Source organism: Balaenoptera physalus (assembly GCF_965194825.1).
Source record: "Balaenoptera physalus genome assembly, chromosome: 3".
Taxonomy (NCBI): Eukaryota; Metazoa; Chordata; class Mammalia; order Artiodactyla; family Balaenopteridae; genus Balaenoptera; species Balaenoptera physalus.
Genome location: NC_138890.1, coordinates 29,887,288 through 29,912,177, shown reverse-complemented (window position 1 = coordinate 29,912,177; position 24,890 = coordinate 29,887,288). Strand labels below are relative to the sequence as shown.

The 24,890-nt window shown below is 37.7% G+C and overlaps 1 protein-coding gene across 3 annotated transcripts; it reads left to right on the top strand.

Moving 5' to 3' along the window:
• The first annotated feature begins 544 nt into the window (after window positions 1–544).
• RARS1 (arginyl-tRNA synthetase 1) lies at window positions 545–24,249 on the top strand. Of its 3 annotated transcripts, none has more exons than XM_082456429.1 (15): window positions 545–667; window positions 1,995–2,129; window positions 5,219–5,407; window positions 6,316–6,424; window positions 7,108–7,208; window positions 8,051–8,172; window positions 9,117–9,237; window positions 11,393–11,522; window positions 12,497–12,601; window positions 15,331–15,509; window positions 15,872–15,981; window positions 18,268–18,373; window positions 22,295–22,467; window positions 22,609–22,856; window positions 24,031–24,249. In XM_082456429.1, exons 1-15 carry the CDS (start codon window positions 623–625, stop codon window positions 24,138–24,140), a joined length of 1,983 nt encoding a protein of 660 aa, XP_082312555.1. In that variant the 5' UTR covers window positions 545–622; the 3' UTR covers window positions 24,141–24,249. The 3 variants fall into 3 exon arrangements, with proteins under 3 accessions (XP_082312555.1, XP_082312554.1, XP_082312556.1); XM_082456428.1 differs by lacking the exon at window positions 545–667 and adding an exon at window positions 674–873; XM_082456430.1 differs by lacking the exon at window positions 545–667 and adding an exon at window positions 1,798–1,915.
• The last annotated feature ends 641 nt before the right edge of the window (window positions 24,250–24,890 follow it).

Below are 24,890 nucleotides of genomic sequence, written 5' to 3'. Positions count from 1 at the left end.
GTAGTTGTGGCACACGGGCTTAGTTGCTCCGCGGCATGTGGGATCTTCCCAGCCCAGGGCTTGAACCTGTGTCCCCTGCATTGGTAGGCGGATTCTTAACTGTTATTTACTTTCTTGTCTGGTATATCTATTCCCTCTAAAATGTAACCTCCATGAAAGTAAGGACCTTGTCGGACTTGTTTCCAGCTGTGTTCCAGCGCCTGGCATAGTGCTGGCATATTAATGTACATAATAAATGCTGTTGAATAAATTAATGGATTTTGTTAGTTCTGTACCCATTTCACAGAGGGGTTAAATGAAGCCCTTGAGAGACAAAGGCTTTAGGTTAAGTGCCTATGTCCAAGTCAGTCGAGCACAGAGCAGGTCTGGTCCGATTCCCCTCAAATCCTTTGCCCTCGTCCCAACATCAGAATCTAAAGGCTGCAGCCCCCCAAATCCTTGCAGAAAATTCCCGCGGGTTGTCCCCGCAGTGTCTCCTGGATTTCACCAGGGGGCAGCAGAGGCGACACCCACGAGACGGCTGGGCGGGGCCGGGAAGGGCAGAGGGAGAGGGGTTCCGCTTCCGGGCGGGGCTTGCCGCTTCCGCTTCCGGCGGCTTGGTGGGTAAGACGCTGACGAGAGGATGGACGGGTTGGTTGCTCATTGCTCCGCGCGGCTGCTGCAGCAGGTGGGACAACGTGGGTCCGGTGGGAAGGTTTGGAAGGGAGGCGCCGGGGCCCGGCTCCCGCCCGGGCAGCAATAAGGCGACGGCAGCGAGGCGGAGACCGGCCTGCGCTGCCTCGGAAGCTGATGCCCTCCCAGGAACGCTCTCCCAGAGGTGGGAGAGGAGGAACCCGTGGTTTCCAGGCCCGGGTGACGGTGACGTTCAGCGAGGTGGAGGGTCCCCCTCTCTCTGACTTCCCCAAGCCAGCGTGTCCGGGGGGGGGGTGTTGGGCTGGAGCCTGGCGTGTTGAGTACAGCCTCGAGCAGTGCTCGTCTTTTCCCGAACACGCGCGCGCTCTCGGTGGAAGCGCGGGACCAGGCAGAGGAGCCCTGGGTCCTGTTTGCAGCTCAGCCACCGTTCTCGCCGTGCTGCTGAGCAAGAGGAATCCTGAAAAGCCTGTGCAGTGGTTCATTATCAAGCTGGAGTTTGCTCTCTTGCCCTCAGTATTCGTGGGGGGAAGAACTATCATAGTTTGTCAAAAAGTGACAGTTCCCTTACCCTCTAGGCCCAGGTGGGGAGGGCTGGGAGGGGTGATGGGAAAGTAGGTTACGGAGTGTCATCTCATCACGGGCACTGCTTTATGCCAAATCCCTCACAACAGTATAAGTTGGTCAGGTAAATTGGCACGTTCTTTACTGCTCTCCTCGCACGGTCTTTGTCCGTGTGGGACTGTAAGTACCCTCTCGCTGGGTTGTGATAAGAGTAATAGAGATAATTTATGAAAAGTGTTGGCTCAGTGCCTGGAACATAATGTATCCTCATTTATGGCAATGTTTTCAGCTGTAGTTATGTCCAGGTAGACTATCTGACAGTTAAAGTGAGGGCGTGTCTCCCTGAGTAATGCAGTTAGGTTGGAAGCTTGATTTTCTTTCGACTGGACATGTCTTTAGTTGGAGGAGAACATCTGGTCTAGGACCTACGACCCTGGAAACAAAGAGAGGAAGAAATGGGAGAATCCTTTTGTCTCAGAAAAGGCAGAAGGGGTGGTACTTGAGCCAAAAAAAGAAACAAGCGATCTGAAGCTTATCCCCTTGCATGCTTAACACTCCTGTTTCTCCCCGCCAGCACACACGCTTCATTTTTTCTTATCAAGGATAATATCCTAATGTCATCAGAAACCTCAAGGAAGAAAAATCACAGCTTATCCAAAGGAAACTCCTTCATTCCCATCACCTCTGCCACACCCAGGTGTAGAGGAGGGGAAAGGAGGAAGTAAGCCTGTGGTACAATTTATTATGTGGTGGGAGTCATCAGTCATGAGGGACCGAACAAAGTGGCTTTTCTTTCCTAGGAGAAAGAGATTACATTTCTGACCGCTGAAATTGATCGGCTGAAAAACTGCAGCTGTTCGGAAGCTTCTTCAAATTTGCAACAGTTGCGGGAAGAAAATTTAAAATTAAAGTATCGGCTGAATATCCTTCAGAAGGTGAGTACTCTGGGTTCTGGTTTCATTCTACAATTTAAATTATTGTGTCTTTTTTTAAAATCCTTGTTCTCGAAGATTCTGAAAGCATGCCCTGAGGAATTTGTAAAAGGAGTGAAGAAACCCTGTCCTTTCTCCCTGCATGAGACAAGTTAGGACTGAGTTGTTGGTGCAGATAATGGAGAAATTGCTCTTGTCCTTCTAGGGCCCTTTGAAATGTTTCATCATACTAAGTGTTTGGCCAGCTTAATTTTGCATAATTGCTTCTATCAAATGGAAATATTTTTAAATACACTCGCAGCCCTTCTCTGCTTTAAGTTTGTTATTGTACAGTTTTACTTTCGTATTTTACAGCGTCATATATATATATTTTTTTCCACTTAGTATTTCAGAACATTTTTTTCCATGAAGCTTGTGTTGTACTGGTTATTTAATGACTTCATGATCTAACAGTGTTTATAAGTTTTGTCAACATAATGAGCTTGCTTCAGTTGGGATTTTAATTTCTTGGCCTGCTGGTGACGCATCCCATAATTGTTCTCCTGTGTGTGTACTACTTTCCTCGCATGGTCTTTGCTGCACTGGCCTTATACCTTTTTTCCAAAGCTTACCCCATTTATTCATCTTAGACTCTGCCTGCCCCACTCCCGTGAAGTCTTTTTTATTACCTACCTATCTCTTCTGCTTAAAATAGCTTTGAGTCTTCTAAAGTCACAAAATTCCTTTTCCATGGAATTGCCCCCAAAATATCTCACCTTTCTGATTACCTCATTCATTCTGCACTTATTTCTACTCATTTCCCTATTATATTTATTTCAATTCAGAGGTATTATTAAATGCCTAATATGTGCTAGAGTCTAGGAGGGAAAAGATACAAAAGGAAGTACAATGTATTCTAATACACATTTTCATAATGGGAACTAGCTCTAATTGTAAATAGAATTCTGTCAGTGTAATGTGGAAGGCATATTGGTTCTTTCACAGATACTTTGCCCTACTGAGTAACAGCACTGAATACAAAGTACACAACAGAGAACAGCAAGCCACAGAAGAATAAATAGTGAGGAATGCCCATTCTCCCTACCCTCTTCCTCTGGCTCACTTTGGCCACATGCTCTGAGTTAGAAACACGTGTTGGATGGTTGTCTCAGAGGCATTTTTGCCCTTGTTTTCATTAACTCAACAGCCTCAACTCTTCCTTACACCCCCTCCCACTGAGCTGTCTTCCCCCCCTCCCCCGCCAAGATTAAGTCTTATATTTACTTAGTACTTATTAGAATTAGGGGTACGTTTTTCACCAGTGACAATGTTAAGATTGCTGTGTGATGGTGCTCTTATTACAAAATAACAGATTTTGAGTGATCTGCTTCGTATGCTAATTTTCTCATAAGCTCTGTGGTTTTAGGAGGTTTTTTGTTTTTTTTGGTTTTTTTTGCATAATGTGAGGTGTTTCAGAATGCTTATATTGAGTTATAGCAAAGATGTTTGTACCATATGTAATATTTCTTAACCTCATGGAACTTACCATTTTGGGGGAGAAAAGACTTGCATATTTAATTATAGTCAAATACTTAATTGCATGGTGCAGAAATCAAGTACAGTGGATTCATATACGTGTGTTTACATATATACACACAAAAACATACACACATCCATACATATATACTGATATTCCCAGCCTTTAAAAATAGATTGAGATTTATCTACAATTGGTTTTAGGTCTTAGGATCATATCTAAATAACTTTAGTATTGTGTCAGCCAAAAAGTTTGTTCTGGTTTTTCCGTTAAGATGTTACAGAGAAACCCAAATGAACTTTTTGGCCAACCCAATATTTGTTATTGGAAATCTTTAGATTGTGAAAAGCATATCTTCCCCTTTTTTGAGTGTGTCATCACAGAGGAGTCAATTATTGACTAACGAAAAATTTAAATCAGTATTTTAGTGAGTTTAAAGAATATAGTTTCTTCCATGTGGTAGAGAGAGTGCCAAGGAAGCGTAGAACTTGAAATGCTCCATTCCAGCAGTACTGACCACGAGTCCTGACTTTGCCACTTGCCTTTGTTATCTTTGGCCAGTTACTTAATCTCTAGCCCACAGGGAAATGATGATAGTAGTCACAAACCGAATTTCTGTTATGTAGATGAGGTAAAATAATGCACATAAATAAATAAAGCACTTGACTCAGTTCTTGAGACTCAAGTTACTCAGTAGTACTCAGTTCAGTGCTACTCGAATAATAGTTTTCATTATTGTTGCCATTCATATTGCACATCATTGGCATTTTGACTAATGTAAAGTTGTGATTACTTTGTAGCAGCATTTTCATTTGTATTCCATTATGAGCATATGTGTTCAGTCACCAGTCATCTTGACCTGCTACCTGGCAGGTACAATGCTAGGTGCCAGGGATAGAGCCATGAATAGGACACTTTCTTTGCAATCAGAAGTCTGGTGGTACAGACAGATAATTTGGAGAAGGTATGAAAAGTGCAATAATAGAGGTAATTAATTAATTCTACACCATCTTAAATGAGTATATTCCACTTCAGAGAAAGTGAGGAATAGGAGGTAGTAGTAGTCCAACATGGGAATAGCAGTGAGACAAAACAACCTGTTATTCTGATATATTAATATTACCCAGCAGTATTTTTTATCTGTTTCATTTCATGCCTTGAAGGAGTCAACATTTTAATGGAGAGAATATATTTTTTTATTTCTTTTGTCCATAGAGCTTTCAGTTCCGGCATTTGATAAGAAGTTATTTAGGATTTATTTTGTATTATTTTCTCAGTGCTTTAGGGAAGCCGAGAAAATCCAATCAGCCCCTTACTCTCTATTGCTGATTTCTGTTCTGATAAAATAACTGTAGAAAGAAAGTACTCAGGACATTTTTACATGTATGTCTTAGATGCTGTGGGATAGACTTGTCCTATTAATGTTTCTCAGCATATCCTAGGTATGAGAGCATTACACTATCAGTGTATATTACCTTTCAGTTCTTCTCAAGACATTTCAAGGTTTCTCAAAATACTTGGGAAAATTTTGTATGATAATTTAGAATTTATTGACATTTTCATTCTTTTCTTACAGAGTCTTCAAGCAGAAAGGAACAAACCAACTAAAAATATGCTTAACATCAATAGTTGCCTACAAGAGGTCTTTGGTTGTGCCATTAAGGCTGCCTATCCAGATTTGGAAAATCCTCCACTGATAGTGACACCAAGTCAACAGCCCAAGTTTGGGGACTATCAGTGTAATAGTGCTATGGGTATCTCTCAGGTGATTATATTATTATTCTTGGTGATTTGATTTTGTTAAGCATTATAATTATCATTACCATTTGCATAAATAATAGCAAATTGTATCCTCAGTGGAAACATTTTCCACAGTTCTGAAAAACTTGAAGAAAGGGAATGTATGTTTTTAATTTTTAAAAAGCACTAATTTGAATATTTAGATTTTATATATATATATTTTTTTTTTTTTTCTATATATATATTCTCAGTGTTTAAGGGTAATGGTTGGTATTGTTTTGGCACTTCCCTCCTTTTGTGTCCAGGATGGCAATGTGTTATTGTTGAGGGATTAAAAGTTAGCTGTCTAGAACCAGCATTCCCATGAAATATTTGATGGAGATGTGTCTTTGAGGTGGGCTTGTGTATTTCATATTCAGTTAGAGGAGTTCCCTATTTTTAATAGCTACATTGTCTAATGTGTTAGTAGTTTATTGCCCCTGGTTTGGGACTTTTTGCTTTCTTTTCATTGCTGAATAGAAAGGCTTCATCTAAAGAGACCAGATTTTTTTCTAGATAATTTTTATGTGTCTGTGCTGGGGTTAAGTTTATAAGGGTGCTATTTATTACTGAAGTCTGAATATTTGAAAATTAAGAATGTGAATATCCTGGAAACGGGCATTATAACTAAAGACTTTACAAGTCTTCATTAAAAAGTTCTAGATAGTTGTGGCAACTCATTTTGAAATGGAGGTCCTGTGGTTTTGGCACTTTTTTATTCCTTCTGGCACTTTGATGTCTGATGCTTTAATCAATCCCTTTACAAGGTCATTGGTCTCTGCTTTTCTGCCTTTTGATGGGTCTTATGTCAAATGCATCTGTTGCTTTGTCAGTTGTGCATTTCCTAGTACCTTGCTGAAACCTGTTGTGTAATGAATCATTTATGTTTTATAGATGCTCAAAACCAAGGAACAGAAAGTTAATCCAAGAGAAATTGCTGGAAACATTATCAAACACCTCCCAGACAATGAATATATTGAAAACGTTGAAATTGCTGGTCCTGGTACGTCATAATGTTATCTTTCTTAAGTAGTTGTATTGATTGCTGAGTCCTTTAGAAATAAGAAAACTTTTTTTAGCCGTGCCACACGGCTTGTGGGATTTTTACCAATAGTTTCCCGACCGAGGGATTGAACCCGGGCCCACAGAATTGCAAGTGCCGAGTCCTAACCACTGGCCCGCCAGGGAATTCCCAAGAAAACCATTTTAAATATAAACATAGGGTTATAACTTGTATACTGAACAAGATGATAAAAGCACCTTAGATTGAGAGTTAGGAAACTGTAGTTTTAAACTAGACTTAGCCATCCTGGTCTTGGATGAGTTACTTTATCTCTGGCTTTTCATTGGCAAAAAGGAGATAGATCATGGCAGGTATTCTGTACGAAAGGATCATCTCTTTTCTGTTAAGAGGTGAACAAATCATTTGCTGAGAGTGAAGGGGCCCTGAATTAAGTAAGAAGCTTTCAGGAGAGTGGTGAAGGTTTGAAATAGATGCTGAAACAGGGAACTTACAGCAGTGCTCAAGCCAAGGCCCCAAGTGGTTTTGGAAGCCTGAAAAGTTTTGCCAGAACCAGACTAAGGCTCTGGAGCCAGCATAAGTGACATTGAGAAAGGCTTTGGGGGTGAGCAGTCCTCAAGTTTGTAGGCTATCTGATTTTTTTTCTCTTCTCTATTGTTCTTTAGGTTTTATTAATGTCCACTTAAGAAAGGGCTTTGTATCACAACAGTTGACCAACCTCTTGGTGAATGGTGTTAAACTACCTGCCATTGGAGAGAACAAAAAGGTATATGTACAATTTTTGATTGATATAATAATACATTAGAATTGTGTTAGTTGTAACTAGGAATGGCTTTCACTTTTTATATTGAGATTTAATCATTAATATTTTGAGATTATGAACATAGCTGTGAAGTAACTTTTCCCCTGGGTCTTGATTGCTATGTGATTTTTCCTTTCAATCCATAAAGCATTTGAGGTAGCCAACCGATATTTATGAGTTGTCTGTGAAATAGAGAATAGAATTTGTTAAAACAAATTTGATTATTTTTCAGTTAATAATGGACAGGTTTCATCAGAAGACCTAACACAATTGAATTACAATGCAAGCTACCGTTTAAGTCTTAAGTTTATTATTATTATTAATAATAAATTTATTTATTTTATTTATTTATTTTTGGCTGTGTTGGGTCCTCGCTGCTGTGCACGGGCCCTCTCCAGTTGTGGCGAGCGGGGGCCACTCTTCGCTGCAGTGCACGGGCTTCTCATTGCGGTGGCCTCTCACTGCGGAGCACGTGCGGGCTCTAGGCAAGTGGGCTTCAGCAGTTGTGGCATGTGGGCTCAGTAGTTGTGGCTCACGGGCTCCAGAGCACAGGCTCAGTAGTTGTGGCACACGGGCTCCAGAGCACAGGCTCAGTAGTTGTGGTGCACGGGCCCAGCTGCTCTGCGGCATGTGGGATCCTCCCAGACCAGGGCTTGAACCCGTGTCCCCTGCATTGGCAGGTGGACTCCCAACCACTGTGCCACCAGGGAAGCCCTTAAGTTTATTATTAAATGTTATTAATGAATGTGTTAGCAGAATAAAATGTTTATATGCCTTTAAAAAAAAATCTTTATTATTTATCCTAGGTTGTAGTTGACTTTTCCTCTCCCAACATAGCTAAAGAGATGCATGTAGGCCATCTCAGGTCAACGATCATAGGAGAGAGCATGTGCCGCCTCTTTGAGTTTGCAGGATATAACGTGCTGCGGTATGTACTCTTGGCTTTCTTTGGAGATTTCTATAGACAAGGGAAAATGTCACTTGAGAAAGAATCTGACTAAATCAGTGATTCATAAGTGTGGTTCTGCTTCATAATCACCCATTAGGCTTTTAAATTATGTCCTTGTCCCCTCCTCTGGACTAACAGCTTTTAAGACTTGGGGTAGGGGTGGAACCAAGGAAAAAGCTCCCCCATTTGTTCCACAAATATTTTTTGATTGCCTCCCGTATACTAGGGGTATATATTCCAGTGGGAGAGGTAAGCAAGAAACAGATTGTGCTGGGCCTTGTAGGCCATGGTAGGAAATTGGGATTTTATTAAGTGCAGTGAGAAGTTATTGGAAAGTCTCAGTTAGTAGGGCATGTAATCTAATTAGAGATTACTCTGGTTTCTGTGAAGAAGCTAGGCAAATAAGGGAGAACTACAGTAATGAATTAGAAGGCTGTTTTAATAATCCAGTTAAGAGATGATCTGGTGGTTTGAGATTAGATGAAAGCCGTGAGGAATGAGAAGTGCTTGGATTGACATATTTTGAAGAATTTTGTCCATTGACATTTGGGAACCACTAATTACACTAAATAATTAGTTGAAAAGTTAAATTTTCATAAAATTGTGGTAATGACCAACATTGGTCCAGCTGCCGTTGTCCCAGTTAACTACACAATAAACAGATCACTGTCCATTGATAGGAACTTCATGCAGCAAATCCTAGAGGCCTGCTATTTGCAGCCTCCATTCCTGGGTATGCAATACTAAACATAACAGACCTGGTTTTGCCTCTCAGACCAGTTGAGGAAACACCTCCATAAAAAGATATTACTAAATGTGATGTACTGGCACTTAATGTTAGTGGTTCCTAATGGAATATAATTCCTCTAATTTAACCATGTTTATCATTTTAAAGTGATTTTATGTTCTGTGTTTGGTATTAGATTAAACCATGTAGGAGATTGGGGAACCCAGTTTGGCATGCTCATTGCTCACCTGCAAGACAGATTTCCGGATTACCTAACAGTTTCACCTCCCATTGGGGATCTTCAGGCTTTTTATAAGGTTTGATTTCATTTATTATTCTATTATTTGTGTGTTTATCATTTATTACAATTATTTGTTGTCCTTAGGAGTTTAAAATGGTATTTGAAGCTACTGTGTTATAACAGTTGCTAAACTCTCTGTTCCTTAACACATCATGTTTGCTTTTTTTATTGGTGTATGTTAAAAATTTAATTCTACCACATTACCCATTCTTAAGTGAATTTAGGAGTTTGTTAGTCAAAATACATTTTAATATTTAAAAATTTCTAATGCTGTAGTTATCGTCTTCATTTTATGTATTTTGAAAGCATTGTTAAGTATATATAAACAGTTTTTGTTTTTGTTTTTGTTTTCTCATTCCATAAATAAGATTTTAATATATATGATCTTTTACAAGGAAGAAATACCAGAGTCATGTCTATTACACAACAAGTTTACCATTTTCTGTGTGTGGATGAAAGGAGGGGCTGGAGAACAGTCTCAAAAAAATTAATCAATTAGGGGATAACTACTGTAACAGCCTCGTATTCCTAAATGGACCTTCAAACAGTTGGTTTTACTGGTTACAGCATAGACTTAATATAAGTTTTCATTCACTTAGCAGATTTCAAAAGCTGTGTCTTACAGGGTTTGAAATGGTACATTTTTCAAAATATACCAAGAAACACAATTAGTATTTAGGGAAGATATTGATTGATATACATATGTTTTGCATGAGTATATGATTTCAACTGATGGAGTATTTTTCTCTTAAAAGTATTTTATTATTATTATTTTTTTTAAACATCTTTATTGGAGTATAATTGCTTTACAATGGTGTGTTAGTTTCTGCTTTATAACAAAATGAATCAGTTATACATATACATATGTTCCCATATCTCTTCCCTCTCTCCCTCCCTGCCACCCTCCCTATCCCACCCCTCTAGGTTGTCACAAAGCACCGAGCTGATCTCCCTGTGCTATGCGGCTGCTTCCCACTAGCTATTTTACATTTGGTAGTGTATATATGTCCATGCCACTCTCTCATAAACAGTTTTTTAAAGACAGTTTACCATAAACCATAATTTTAAATCAATTAGTGTGACTCCTTTACTTATCCGTATACAAACATTCAAACATTTATTCTATCATTTGTGGTTATAATATCATTTTTGTATTCTGCCTGTTAAACATTTTATCAGACTCTTTCATGTTACTTTATAACAGCACATTATTTTGGATTTGTGGACCAAAGTTTATTTCACTCCCTATTGTTGGATTTTTTTCCCCCCATTTTGGGGGAGCTCAAACTTCATACATGTAGGTCTTCTTCCTTTTTAAAATTGTTTCCTTATGATAGACACAATCCCAAGAATAGAATTACTGCATTAAAAGTAAACATTTGTGCGTTTTTTGGTTGGTTGTTATTGGGTTTTTTGAAGTTATTTTTGTCTTTTGGTATGTATTTTCTAATGAAAAATTGAAAATAAACTGTTTACTGATATCAGATGGGTGAAATAACTTATAATCTCTTGGGATTCTGTGCACTGAATATAATGAGACAAATCTATTAATGCAATAAAATGTTTCTAATACATTGCTAAATTTTAAAACCAAGGTAAAAGAAAAGCCATGTATTTCCAGTTTTTTTTAAACACATAGATCTGTAATTATAAAGAAATGTCTAGAATTTCCATTAGAATGTTATTGCTGGTCAGTTTGGGGTGGGATTAACAATAATTTTTTTTTTTTTTTAGTAAGCATGTGTTGCTTTCAAAATAGATATAAAAACAATGAAAGCAATTGTATTTTTAATTACAAAAAAAATTGCTCATCCAGAATGGAAAATAGAGCCCAGAAAATTCCTCCTCATCTGTTAGCTATTCATTATTACTCTCCTGGAACATAGCATTGGTGTGAATTGGAAAGGTAGAGGTAGCACTGTGGTGAGAATTTTATATTTTTAAGAAAAATTATTTCAGAGGAAATAATAGGGTTTTATTGGCACATTCATCTGTAACAATACTCTTTGTTGAGATAGAGCACTTGTTCTGGTGTTCTAAATTTTTACTTCCTCACTCTGGTCTATTTGTGGGGTTTGTCTGCGTCTTTTATTGAGAAATGTACAAATTTTTTATCTAGATATATGGGGGTCACTCTTTACAAACCTTACCTTTCTTTTAAAAAAACACAGGAATCCAAGAAGAGATTTGATACCGAGGAGGAATTTAAGAAGAGAGCGTACCAGTGTGTTGTTTTGCTCCAGAGTAAAAATCCAGACATCATAAAAGCTTGGAAGCTTATCTGTGATGTCTCCCGCCAAGGTGAGTTTCTGGGCTTTGTTCATTTATCTAACAGATACTATTGCATATAGTTTCTTGAGTTTTCAAAATTGACCTTAAATGACATGTTAAATTTTCAAGGACTAGCAAATAGATTATTTTTCTTAAGTATTTTCTGAAGTTGAAACTACAAAGAAAGTTTATAAAGACAGGCAGGTGCAAAATTTAACTTCCTTAGAAGTCAGGAAAAATTAGTTAGGAAAGAAAGTAGGAAAGAAAAAGATGTTATTCACAGTAGCATCCCAAGCTATAAAAATAGTTAGGAATAAGTCTATCCAAGAATGTGTAGGGCTAAAATGAAGGAAAATACACAAAAGGATGGAATAGAATGTTTGGATAGAGTGTCATGCAGAATCCCCTAGTTCTCCACATTCATTTGTGGTTTTAAGACGATTTTAACATAATCTGAAAGGTCACTTTGAGGAGTAAATGAACAAGAATAGCCAGTAGATCTTTGGAAAAAGCTGGTGGCTGTTTTGCCACGCTAGGCAGTAAAATGTGTTGTGGTACTGTAGGTTATCTTGTGTCATTAATGCGTGGCTATACAAACAGATAAATGGTACAAATTAGAAAAAAAAAACATAAGAAAATTCAGTAAACAGTTGATCTCCAAATAGGAAAGGCTTTTCTTTTTTTCTTCTCATTTACATTTTCTAAGAGTAAATTTTTAAAAAATTACAGAAGGTATTTGTTCCTTGCAGGAATGTAGACAGGAAAAAAGGAGATACATTATCTGTATTCCTACCCACTATTAATAATTTTGATGTGTATCTTGCTATATTCTTTCCAAATTTTAAAAGTGGCAGTATGTATGTAATGCTGTGTTTCATACATTTTTATGTAATTAATTTCCTTCCAAATGCTTCAATTAAATAATAAATTTCTTTTAAGGTAAGATGCATGTTTCCTATTTGTTTAAATTACACATTTTCTTTATTTGGTAACTTTTTCCCTAGAGTTTAATAAAATCTATGAGGCGTTGGACATCTCTTTAATAGAGAGGGGAGAATCCTTCTATCAAGATAGGATGAATGATATTGTGAAGGAGTTTGAAGATAGAGGTGAGTTTTTTTTTTTAACTTTATTATACAAATTTTCAAACATAGGCAAAAGCGGAGGGAATATTATAGGGATCCCCAACTCCATGCACTTGTTACCCAACTTAATTATGAATGCAGGCCGATCTTATTATGTCTATATCTTCCTATATACACTGCTTATATCATATACTTTCATGTATAACTGCTTTGGTTTGTCTCTGAAACAACAGACCCTTCATCCCACCCCAAAACCACAATACCATTATTACTCCATGACAGTTCCTTAATATTAAATAGTGAGTCTAGAGTTCAAATTTCCCAAGTTGATTCATAATCTTTTTTAATCATGAGTATTTTTTTCAGTGTCTGCACATTTGTTTACTATAAATTCTGTAGGTCATGGGTTTCTCACCGTTAGCCCCATCCTTTTTTCTCATTTATTTGAAGAAACTAGGCCGTTTGTCTTACAGAGATTCCCATATGGTGTTATGTAACAATTCCTCTATCTGTATTTTCTAAAGAGGTTTGATTAAATTCTGGTTTGTGTTTTTCTTTTCTTCCCTTTTTTGTTTTGTTTATTTGCAAGCATGCCAATTTTTAGTTGGCTCTCTTATTATGATGTTAAGATGAATTAGTGGGTTCAGGTGTTGTCAGCCTGATCTATCCTTTAATTTCCCCATTAGACTTTCCCCTAGAGGTTTTAGCAGCTGTTGATTGTCATGACTTTGCTCCATTATTTCATTAGAGATTGGAAAACGGTGGCATTCTGTCATTCCTTTGTTTGTTACCTGGAATTCTCATGTGCAGAACTTTGTCACAATCATTTTGGTTATCCTGAGGTACAATTCATAGAAGACAAACAGTATAAATTCTTGGTCCTTTATTTTTCTTTATCAATTTTCAGAATAATAAATTAATTTCTTAATATCTTCCAGATGTGACAACTGGATTGTTTTTAGCATTATTGTAAATTAGGTTTAATAGCTTTTATGTTTTTCGACCATTTGCCTTAGATCTGGATTCAGCCAATCTGATATCTCCTAGGAAACTTGGTTCCTTGAATGAGAAATGGTATTTGTTAGTCACATTCTGGAGCCTAGGGACCATACTTATAAGATAATGAACTTTTAAAAAAAAATTTTTAATTGAGATATAGTTGATTTACAATGTTGTGTTAATTTCTGCTATACAGCAAAGTGATTCAGTTACATATATATATATATGCATGTATGTGTAAATACATATTTTTCGTATTCTTTTCCATTATGGTTTATCACAGGATGTTGACTATAGTTCCCTGTGCTGTGCAGTAGGACCTTGTTTACCCATTCTATATGTAATAGTTTGCATCTGCTAACCCCACACTCCCACTCCCTCCCTCCCCCCGCCTTGGCAACCACAAGTCTGTTCTCTGTGAGTCTGTTTCTGTCCTGTAGATAGGTTCATTTGTGTCATATTTTGGATTCCACATATAAGTGATATCATATGGTATTTGTCTTTCTCTGTCTGACTCACTTCACTTAGTATGATAATCTCTGGGTCCATCCATGTTGCTGCAAATGGCATTATTTCATTCTTTTTTATGGCTGAGTAATATTCCATTGTGTATATGTACCACATCTTCATCCATTCATCTGTTGATGGACATTTAGGTTGTTTCCATGTCTTGGCTATTATGAATAGTGCTGCTGTGAACATAGGGGTGCATGCATCTTTTCAAATTATAGTTTTGTCCAGATACATGCCCAGGAGTGAGATTGCTGGATCATATGGCAACTCTAGATTTAGTTTATTGGGGAACCTCCATACTGTTTTCCATAGTGGCTGCACCAATTTACATTCCCACCAGCAGTGTAAGAAGGTTCCCTTTTCTCTACCCTCTCTAGCATATTTTATTTGTACACTTAAGATAATGAAATTTTAATAATGAAAAAGCACAAAGAAGTTAGTAACTTCCCAGAGTTACATAGCTAATAAGTAATAAGTCTGAGATTCAAACCTGGGCAGTCTGGCTTCAGAGTTTGTTTTTAACCAGCATTTTATACTGCCTTCACCTTACCAAGCATCAGTTTCCTAAAGTGTAAAAAAAAACCAGTAATAACAGTACTTACTGCATAGAGTTATTGTGAAGGTTGAATTTAAGGCTTAGCATAGTATTTAGCACATGGTAGCATGCACTCAAAGATAGCTGTTTTTACGATCATGTACTCTCCTGTCCCTTCTTGCATCCAAGAATTTTGTCTTTTTCATCATGAGTGTATGAACATGATTTTACTTTTACTTTTCACTAATCACTCCAAATGCTAAATCCTGCCATGTTTGTCTCCTGAACTCTGTTGCAGTTTTAAAACTGTAAATGAATGAATACATTTTAAGAGGTAATGATAAAAATTGCATCCTTCTCCCAAAGGAAGGCTGTGACTCCAGCTTGAAAACAAAGCACAGATTTCCGTGTTCTGTGTCTGCTGAGCAGGTGGGCTCCAGTGAGATGCTCTATGAAGAGTTTGGGAGTCAAGTGTAGGGTTAGTCCAGAAAACTGCCAGGATATCTCACCTGTGCCCTGAACACACCCTGGGTGCCCAGACAACCTTGACGATAGCCATTTTCCAAGGCTCATGCTAGGTCACATTGAGGAAAAAAATCCTGTGATTTTTTTTTTGAGCTCTCTAATAAATATCCTATAATGGCTAAGCATTTATAGTCCTTTAAGATTATTTTAACATTATTAATAAAGTCTTTTTTTCTTCTAGGATTTGTGCAAGTGGATGATGGCAGAAAGATTGTGTTTGTTCCAGGATGTTCCATACCATTAACCATAGTAAAATCAGATGGAGGTTATACCTATGATACATCTGACCTGGCTGCTATTAAACAAAGACTGTTTGAGGAAAAAGCAGATATAATTGTCTATGTGGTGGACAGTGGACAAGTAAGTGAGTTTGAAGATTTGTATATGTTTACATTGTCCGAATGGTGAGGCATTTGGCCCTATAAGACCCTATAAATTTCCCTACAAAAATTCAGAAAAGTAATGTAATATAAGGGAAAGAACACGGTTTGGATTTGGCCAAACTTGTACACTTCTCAGCTTTCCCGCTTGTCTCTGTAAACTGAAGGGGTGTTCCTTTTCTCATATATAAGGAATAAAGAAGAGCTTTTACACCTTTACTTGCCTTACAAGATGTGTGAGTGATTTGAATTTTACAAATTTTTATTCCTAAGCAGAAGAGCTTTAAGTTATTTTTTTAATTAGAAAGTTTAGCAAGTAACTCTCTTTCTATGTCTTTGTAGTCTTTACACTTCCAGACAACATTTGGTGCTGCTCAAATGATTGGTTGGTATGACCCTGAAGTAACTCGAGTGTCTCATGCTGGATTTGGTGTGGTGCTGGGGGAAGACAAGTAAGTCTGGAAAATCTGAAGGTGGAAATGACACACCTGACCCCCACATTTCTTTGAAAGAGGCTATATTTCATTTGATACCATAGTCTACGTATGCTGTAGTGGTGTACGCAGCTGAGCTGTTTTGTACCTATGTCTTATCACTGCCAGAGAATGTAGCCTTTTAGGGAGAATTTAGAGAAATTTTTAACATCTTACATTTAATATTGTCTTAGGATCACTTAGCTATTTAATCACCATATCATTTTAGATTTGGTGACACGGCCTAAATACTACCATCACATAAAAGTGGGTGATGTTTCTAAAAACTGCATGAGCTAGCTCAAGATGCTTAACAAGCCAGTGTACAAAAGCCCTAATTAAGCATGTAAAAGGCAGGCTAGGGGTGTCAGGGTATTTATTTTAGATACAAGATTATATGCAGACCAAATACCTTAGATCAAACATCTAATTGTAACATATGACTCTTCTGTATAGCTGCGCTTTTTTGTAATTAGAAGACACTGGGTCCTTACTGTCGTTTTCATGGTCCTAAGAAAGAGCTGAAAAACTAACCCACGTGTTAGTATTGCTTTATAGTATCTTAGTTTCCTAACTATTGGTTTTTTTGACTAACATTTAGATGATTATTCCTACAGTTAGGAGAAAATTAACACATTTACCTTTTATATCTGATGTTTATCACCAATATTTATACATTGGCATTTAATTTGTTTATCATGTAATGACTAAGGGATTTTTTACTTTTTTTGGTTGTTGTTTTATATTTCTGCATTCAGTATCATGTAATTATGGTGTCCTACACCATAAAAAAGAAAAATAATATCAGTGATAGTTAGCCAGCAGCAGCCTACCATATTTTAAATATTGACATTAAAATGCTCAGATTCTGCCATCTATTATTGAGTGAATTTTTCTGTTCTAAGGCTTTTTACAGTAAATAACTTATCATTTTATTTGATCATCTTCCTGTTTATTGAGCACCTCATTGGCTGGGTACTCCACAGTGTGTACATGAAGATAACACAAAACATGGGCTCCTTCCTGAAGAAGCCTGTCATCTAAAGCAGAGCAGTTTCCTGTGGAGCCTGTTAAAATACACATGCCAGGCCCTACCAGGAGAGTTACTGACTTACTAGGTCTACAGTGGGTATTAGGCATCTGTTTTTGAAAGCTCTTTTGGTATTCAGATATGCATCCCTCTTATTAGAACCACTGGTCAGAGGAGTAGACCAACACAAAAAAACAAAAATTCAAGGCAGGCGCAGGTAGGGAATAACGGAAAAGACCAGTTATTGCAAAGTGGAGACATTAAGGAAGGCTTTCTTAGCATTTTGGCTAGGCTTTATGATGGATATCATTTCATCACACAGAAGGTCTGGAAGTTGTTGGAACACTCAAGGAGGGGAGGGGATGGTATAAGGAAAGCTATGGAAGTATTTAATGTATTTTTGGAATAATAAAGGAGTTTTAATTCTATAATGAAGGGCAAGATGATCCTTTTTAAGGCAGCTCTGAACATATAACTTTAACAGGAAGTATCATAATTACTTTGGCAGACTTTGTGTTAGATAGAAAAACATGCTTCCTTTGTACCATTACTGGGATTGAAGGATTTTATTAACTTAAAAGAAAGAAAGAAAGAAAGAAAAAGACATCATATACTTGGATGTCTTGCAAACTTCTTTTTAATAGGTAAAATCCAGTTTTCATGAAATGCTTTTTAATAGTGCAGTTGCCCAGGGCAGTGCTTATCAGTACTTTTGCCCCATCCACAGAGATTCTGATTTCAGTGAGTATGAATGGGACCCTGGCATCCAGTTTTAAAGTTCTCAGGGTGATTCTGATATGCTTCTAGGGTTGGTTACCACTGGACAGGTGGAATTACTATTCAGAGAAATGCAAGTAAGATTCCAATTAAGAATTTGCTTATTTCCCAAGCAATTCTAGAAGCAAAAGTGTAATTAATAATTTTCTAAGAAGGTAAAACAACTGAGCCAAACTTTGTGTTCAGAAAAATGAACAAATTAACGGATGTCTTCTTTTCTTCCGTTTTAGCGAATGTATTAAAGGTGAACATGTAGAGAATGCTATTAGGAGCCTAAAGCATAGAATGCTTGGAGTTGAGGGTTATAGATGAAAGACACTTGACTGTATCTGCTTTCTTTTGGCATCCTCCCTGGTTGTCAGCTGAATAAGGCAGTGTCAAACCTTAATTTTCAAAGATTTGTAAGTTGGAGGGTCTGCTTCAAAATCTGTTTAACTGGGACATTGAAATTTTATTAGGAAGAAGTTTAAAACACGATCAGGTGAAACAGTGCGCCTCATGGACCTTCTGGAAGAAGGACTAAAACGCTCCATGGACAAATTGAAGGAAAAAGAAAGAGACAAGGTAATCCAAAGACTTACTTGTGTATTGTGTAGCATGCATTGTGTTGTGGTTTTTTATTTTTGTCTTTATTGAGAGAACTGGGAAGGATTGTAAGGAGTCAGTCCACTTTTGACAGGCTTATGTTACTCAGATTTTATTGCACAGTTTGTTTCTTGAATTGTTGAGTATTTATAGTGAAAATACAGTTCTTGGCTATTACAGAAGGCCATGGCCTTTTCCGCCTTTGTTAATGTGGCATAGAATCTCTGCTTCTTATTGGCAGTTCACCTGTCACTGCTTTGAACCAGTGATGGGAGAATATTGAAGATTGAGACAGTCTGAGTGAAGAGCCTACATTAGAGTGTACATCTGCTGAGCTCCTTTGGGAGCATTTGTAGACTGATCATAGCAGTAAACACCTACCGCTCTCGGCCACTGACGAGCCATCAGAGTAGGAAACATGATGGGCTTTCATAGCACCCTTAGAAAGGACTATGGTTGGATCTGTGTGGAATTTGGAGGAACTGCATCAAAGTGGAAAAAAAAGCATCCAAAAAAAAATTTTTAAGATGGGAATAGCAGAGGTCAAGGATTGAGATTCAAAGAGTCTTAGGTCTTTTACTCTCCTGCAAGTCAAGTGGTATTTTGGAATGAACATAATTACTATAAACAGAAGAGTAAAATAACAGAAAGAGACACAGAATAGGAAGAAATGTAGACATCAAAGAGCCAAACAAAAAAAAGGCTCTTTGAGGACACACTCTCTTGTTTGGTTTGGGTAGATCACTGATAATCCAGAGAGCATGAAGGCAGGCTGTAAGGCTACATTCTTCCCATCTGTTCCCTTTCCATCGTTAGCAAAACGAAATATAAAATACTTTTTTTCTCTATTTCCAGTAGGTGGTTGTCAGGTATACCCAGTTGGTATCTCCAGAATGGTTTTGCCTTTTAGTTCTGGCCTAGGCACAAGTGGCACAATCAGATGAAAACTGGAAAATTTAGTCACCTAATCAATTTGTTTAGTCTGCATGATAACAAGAACTGCTTTGACTCTTTTATTTATTTGGTCATTTCAGCTAGTATGTTTTGATTTGCATACAGTAAAATGTAAAGCTTGATGAATTTTTACACACACATATGTACAGACATGATAACACCAACCAATCAAGTTATATATTCATCACCCCGGAAAGTTTCTTATCACCATAGATCACTTTTGTTTATTTGAGGACTTTAATGAAATCATAACGTGTGTTCTGTTTTCCAGGTGTATCAGTAGTTCACTTCTTTTTATTGCTAGATAATAGTATGTATGTATGTATGTATTTATGGCTGCATTGGGTCTTCATTGCTGCTCTCGGGCTTTCTCTAGTTGTGGTGAGCGGGAGCTACTCTTTGTTGTGGTGTGCAGTGGCTTCTCTTGTTGTGGAGCACGGGCTCTAGGCGCACAGGCTTCAGTAGTTGTGGCACACGGGCTCAGTAGTTGTGGCTCATGGGCTCTAGAGCACAGGCTCAGTAGTTGTGGTGCATGGGTTTAGTTGCTCCGCGGCGTGTGGGATCTTCCCGGACCAGGGCTCGAACCTGTGTCCCCTGCATTGGTGGGCGGATTCTTAACCACTGTGCCACCAGGGAAGTCCCTAGATAATAGTAGTATGTTTCTTCTGTTGATGGACATTAGGGTTGTTTCTGTTTGTTGACTATTACAAATAAGAAGCTAATTTCAGCATTGCTGTTCAAGCCACTCTATGGGTACATGCACTTTCCTCTTGGATGTATATCTAGGAATGGCATTGATGGGTTGTAGGGTGGGCTTATGCTTAACTTGATTAAAAATTGTGCCAAGGAGAGAGTTGTAACCGTTGTACACTCTCACCACTAATATGTGATTGTTCCAGTTGCCCCATATCTTCCACTATAACTTTTTGTGAGTCTTTTATTTTATCTTTTCTGGTGAATGTGTATTAGTGTGTCACTATGGTTAAAATTTGCATTTCTCTGATGAGTAATTTATGTTGACTATTGCTTATTGGCCATCTGGGTGTCTTTTGTGAAGGGTCCATTCAAGTCTTTTGTACAGTGTTTGTTTTAGACCATCTATTCATTTATATTTATCCACGTATTTACCCTTTCCTGTGAACTTTATTCCTCCCTGCAGTTTTTTTTATTGCCTAGGTTTGGTTTGGAGAGGGAGTTAGGGAGTTTCGTTCTTTCCTTTGTACTTATCTTGCTTGGGAGTTGCTGACCTTCCTGTGGGTTGGGTTCCTCATCAGTTTAGGACAATTCTCAGCCATATTTCTTCAAATATTGCATCTTTGCCCCATTCTGTTCTGGAATTCTAAGTACATATATTATGTTAGAACTTTTGACTATCTCCCAAAGTGTCTTTCACTTTTTTTTTCACTTTTCTTCTCTCCGTGCTTTATTTTGAGTATTTTTCTACTTCAGATATTTTGCTGTTCTGTATTCCAAATGCCTATTGAAATTTTGCTTTTCATCCAATTTTGTCTCTCGTCTAATTATTTGAATACCTTAATCATAGTTTTCTTTTAGCTTTTCATTTTGAAATTTTTCTTTTAGCTTTTCATTTTGAAATAATTTCAGACATACCAAAAATTGTAAAATAGTACAAAGAATTCCCATATTAGCTTCCCCAAACATTAACATCTTACAGCCGTAGTATGATTATCAAAATCAGGAAATTAACATTGCTGCAATACAATTCACTAATCTGCGGACCTTAGTCAAGTTTTGCCATTTGTCTCACAGACGTCCTTTTTCTAGTCTAAGATCACATGTTGCATTTAGTTTTCATGTCTCCTTAATCTTTTTTAATCTGGGCAGTTCCTTGCTCTTTCTTTGACTTTCATGATCTTGACACTTACGAAGGGTCAGGTTTTTTGTGGAATGTCCCTCAGCTGGATTTATCTGGTATTTCCTCATGATTAAATTCCAGTTATGCAGTCTTGGGAAGACAGGAGTTCTTCTCACTTTGTTATTTCAGGAGGCACGTGATGTTGATATTTCTCATGATTGTTAATATTAATTTTGATAACTTTGTTAAGGTGATACTATCAGTTTTCTCCACTGTAAAGTTACTGTTTTTCTTCTTTGTAGCTAATAAGTATTCTTTAAACAATTCCAGACTTTAAAGTTGCTGTTGACTTGTTTTTGTTGTTTCTATTGTCTTGTTTCTCCCTCCCCCTACCTCACCTCCTTGGTTTTTAGTCATTTCATCTGACCTTGTGGATGAAAAATTATAACGGTACTAGATGATATCATCTTCCTAGTTAGGTTTTCTGGCCGACAGATAGCATACCAGCTGGTTGTCTTGATGGTGTCCTTGTGTTGGTGCTTTCTGGTGACTTCAGACAGTTGTTTCATATAATTTATTCAGCTTTTAAGTAGTTGATTTTGCTGGAAGGGTTAGTCTACTTCAAGCTACTGCATCATGTCCAGAACAGAAATCCTTACTTACTTACTTGTGACCTAACAATGCTTCAGAATGTATGACCAAATTTAGCAAAACAGTATTAGATCTCCAGTTCTTGACACCCTATTTTAATTCCAGTTAATTACCTGACCCTAATTTTTGTTTTTATTTTACTGTACTTGTTTCCTGTAAGCTACCTCAGAATCTTTGATGGAATGAAGCGGATATAAACTAATAATTGGTGCTTTCAGTTTCTCATTTACTGAGTAACGTATTCAAGCGGACAGTTCATAATTTACAAAGCAAGTTTCTCATGGAAACATTCTTCGTTATGCAGAGCTGATGAATTGTATTTTCATTGTTCTCTTCTTTGTAGATTGGTCCATGTTTTCCTACCTCAAGTGTTGATATTTATTAAAGTTTACTGATTAAAAAGCACCATTAGATGCTCCTTCCGCCCATCTTTTGTCTATGAGACAGGATTATGAAGTATTTTTTTCTTTTTCCAAAAGGTCTTAACCACAGAGGAATTAAAGGCTGCTCAGACATCTGTTGCTTATGGCTGTATCAAATATGCTGATCTTTCCCATAACCGGTTGAATGACTATATCTTCTCCTTTGACAAAATGCTGGATGACAGAGGAAATACAGCGGCTTACTTGTTGTATGCCTTCACTAGAATCAGGTAATTGTGGGTACAACATTGTTTTATTTTGAATCAAATGATGATCATTTCTAGTTTATATCAGTCATTTCTTATTACATGTTTCAATGGAGAAGAATGTACTTAACAAAGGGAAATGATGGCTGTTACCTGATTTTTCAGGTCGATTGCACGTCTGGCCAGTATTGATGAAGAAATGCTCCAGAAAGCTGCTCGAGAGACCAAGATCATTTTGGACCATGAGAAGGAATGGAAACTAGGCCGGTGCATTTTGCGGTTCCCTGAGGTTCTGCAGAAGATTTTAGATGACTTATTTCTCCACACTCTCTGTGATTATATCTATGAGCTGGCAACTACTTTCACAGAATTCTATGATAGCTGCTATTGTGTGGAGAAAGATCGACAAACTGGTGAGTGGCTCATCTAATAGTCATTTTGGGGATTGGACACCAACAAGGCATTTATTTGAGTTGGATGTAGGTGGTTTTCAATTTGTTTTATTTATGGAAACCACCTCCCCCCCCCATTTTTCCCCCAGTTACACATTAATCCATATCATACACACAAGACAAAATTGAGCTAGGTCTAATAAAAGCATAAACGGAATTCTTCCCATTCCCAAACTGACTAGTTTCCCCACCCTCAGGCACATGGGATGGAACCATAAGAGTCCAAAGAAAAACAGTTGGAAGGCCACTAGGTATAGGACATTTCCAACAAAAGCAGTGTGACTGAGGGTCCCAGAATGAATCTTTGGGGTTCTTGATAACGAAAACTACCCTTGGGGGAAAAAAATGATACCTTTTGTAGGCTTTTTGCTCTACCCTGTTACATAGTTAATGAAGTAGACTGAATTAATGTGTTACATGGCAAGTAGGCATTTCTGAGAGTCATGCCTGAGAACTAAAACTTCATTAGGAAAAAAATCTCGCCATTATGGTGTTAAAGTTTATAGTTAATTCAGACCATGAGGCCTAGGAAAGAACTCTAAAAAGAAAGATAGGGCTTCCCTGGTGGTGCAGTGGTTGAGAATCTGCCTGCCAATGCAGGGGACACGGGTTCGAGCCCTGGTCTGGGAAGATCCCACATGCCGCGGAGCAACTAGGCCCGTGAGCCACAACTACTGAGCCTGCGCGTCTGGAGCCTGTGCTCCGCAACGGGAGAGGCCGCGATAGTGAGAGGCCCGCGCACCGCGATGAAGAGTGGCCCCCACTTGCCACAACTAGAGAAAGCCCTCGCACAGAAACGAAGACCCAACACAGCCATAAATAAATAGAAAAAAAAAAAGAAAAAAGAACCATTTGTTTAAAAAAAAAAAAAAAAAGAAAGAAAGATAAAATTACAGTCTAATCAGTGCAGGCCTTGTATCTCTTTTATCATCAGTTGAAAACAGATTTCTTGAACAGAACACTTTTATTTCTTAGATTGTCTCCCCTTATAGTTTAAGGTAAAGGTGATTCTAGTTAAAGCCCCAAAACATCTATGGGTTGGGCTATTCACTTCTCAGTAAAATCCAGAAGTAACATACATTCTTTAATAGTGATTTGTAAAAAGAAAATTTACTGTCTTTTTCTATGTTCTCAGGAGAAGTATTGAAGGTGAACATGTGGCGTATGCTGCTGTGCGAAGCAGTAGCTGCTGTCATGGCCAAGGGGTTTGATATCCTGGGAATAAAGCCTGTCCAAAGAATGTAATCTTCCTTAGGTTTGAACACTGTGTGATTTTACCAAAGTGGCCATTAGCATTGTTTGCTTTTTTACAATCATGTGGATACAAAAACAAGTAAAAGAAATTTGTCAGCTATCTACAGAACATGTGGTTCTTTATCCCTCACGACTAGGCTTCTGAAAAGAAAAATACTTTCACTAATTTTAATTAAATAAGGAATCCCATTTATTGAGCCCTACTATAGTCCCCAAGAACACAACCTTCATTACCATTTATTCTAGAAAAACAAATGCTTAATAAACATGAATGGTATTGCACCATGCTGTTTCCAAGGGTCTCCAAGCTCAAAGGAGCCTTAGATATGATCTTAATGAGTTATGACAATAGCTACCATTTATGACTGGTATGCACAGAGCCCATGTCCACAGAATAAAGGATAAATTGAGAATAAATATCTAACCAAAGAGAGAAGAATAGCAATGAGAAGACAAATTATTAAAAAGAAGCCAAGTAGAAGTTCTGGAGTTGAAAAGTATAACTGAAATGAAAGATTTGCTAGAGGGGCCCAACAGCAGATTTGAACAGATAGATAGATGAAAGAACTTAAAGACAGGCCAAATTGAAATTATACAGTCTGAGAAAGAATTATATTAATGCCTAGAATGAAATTTTTAAAAAATGAACAGAGCCTAAGAGATGACCTATAGGACACCATCAAAAGTACCAACATATGTATAATGGGAGTCCCAGATGAGAGGAGAGAAAAGCATAAAATA

Excerpts from the sequence above, each read along its gene's own strand:
- RARS1 (XM_082456428.1), top strand. The coding sequence starts at position 790 with ATGCCCTCCCAGGAACGCTCTCCCAGAGGTGGGAGAGGAGGAACCCGT. Across the intron at positions 6,425-7,107 it reads CGTTGAAATTGCTGGTCCTG|GTTTTATTAATGTCCACTTA; the intron begins GTACGTCATAAT and ends ATTGTTCTTTAG. Across the intron at positions 18,374-22,294 it reads AGGAAAAAGAAAGAGACAAG|GTCTTAACCACAGAGGAATT; the intron begins GTAATCCAAAGA and ends TTTTTCCAAAAG.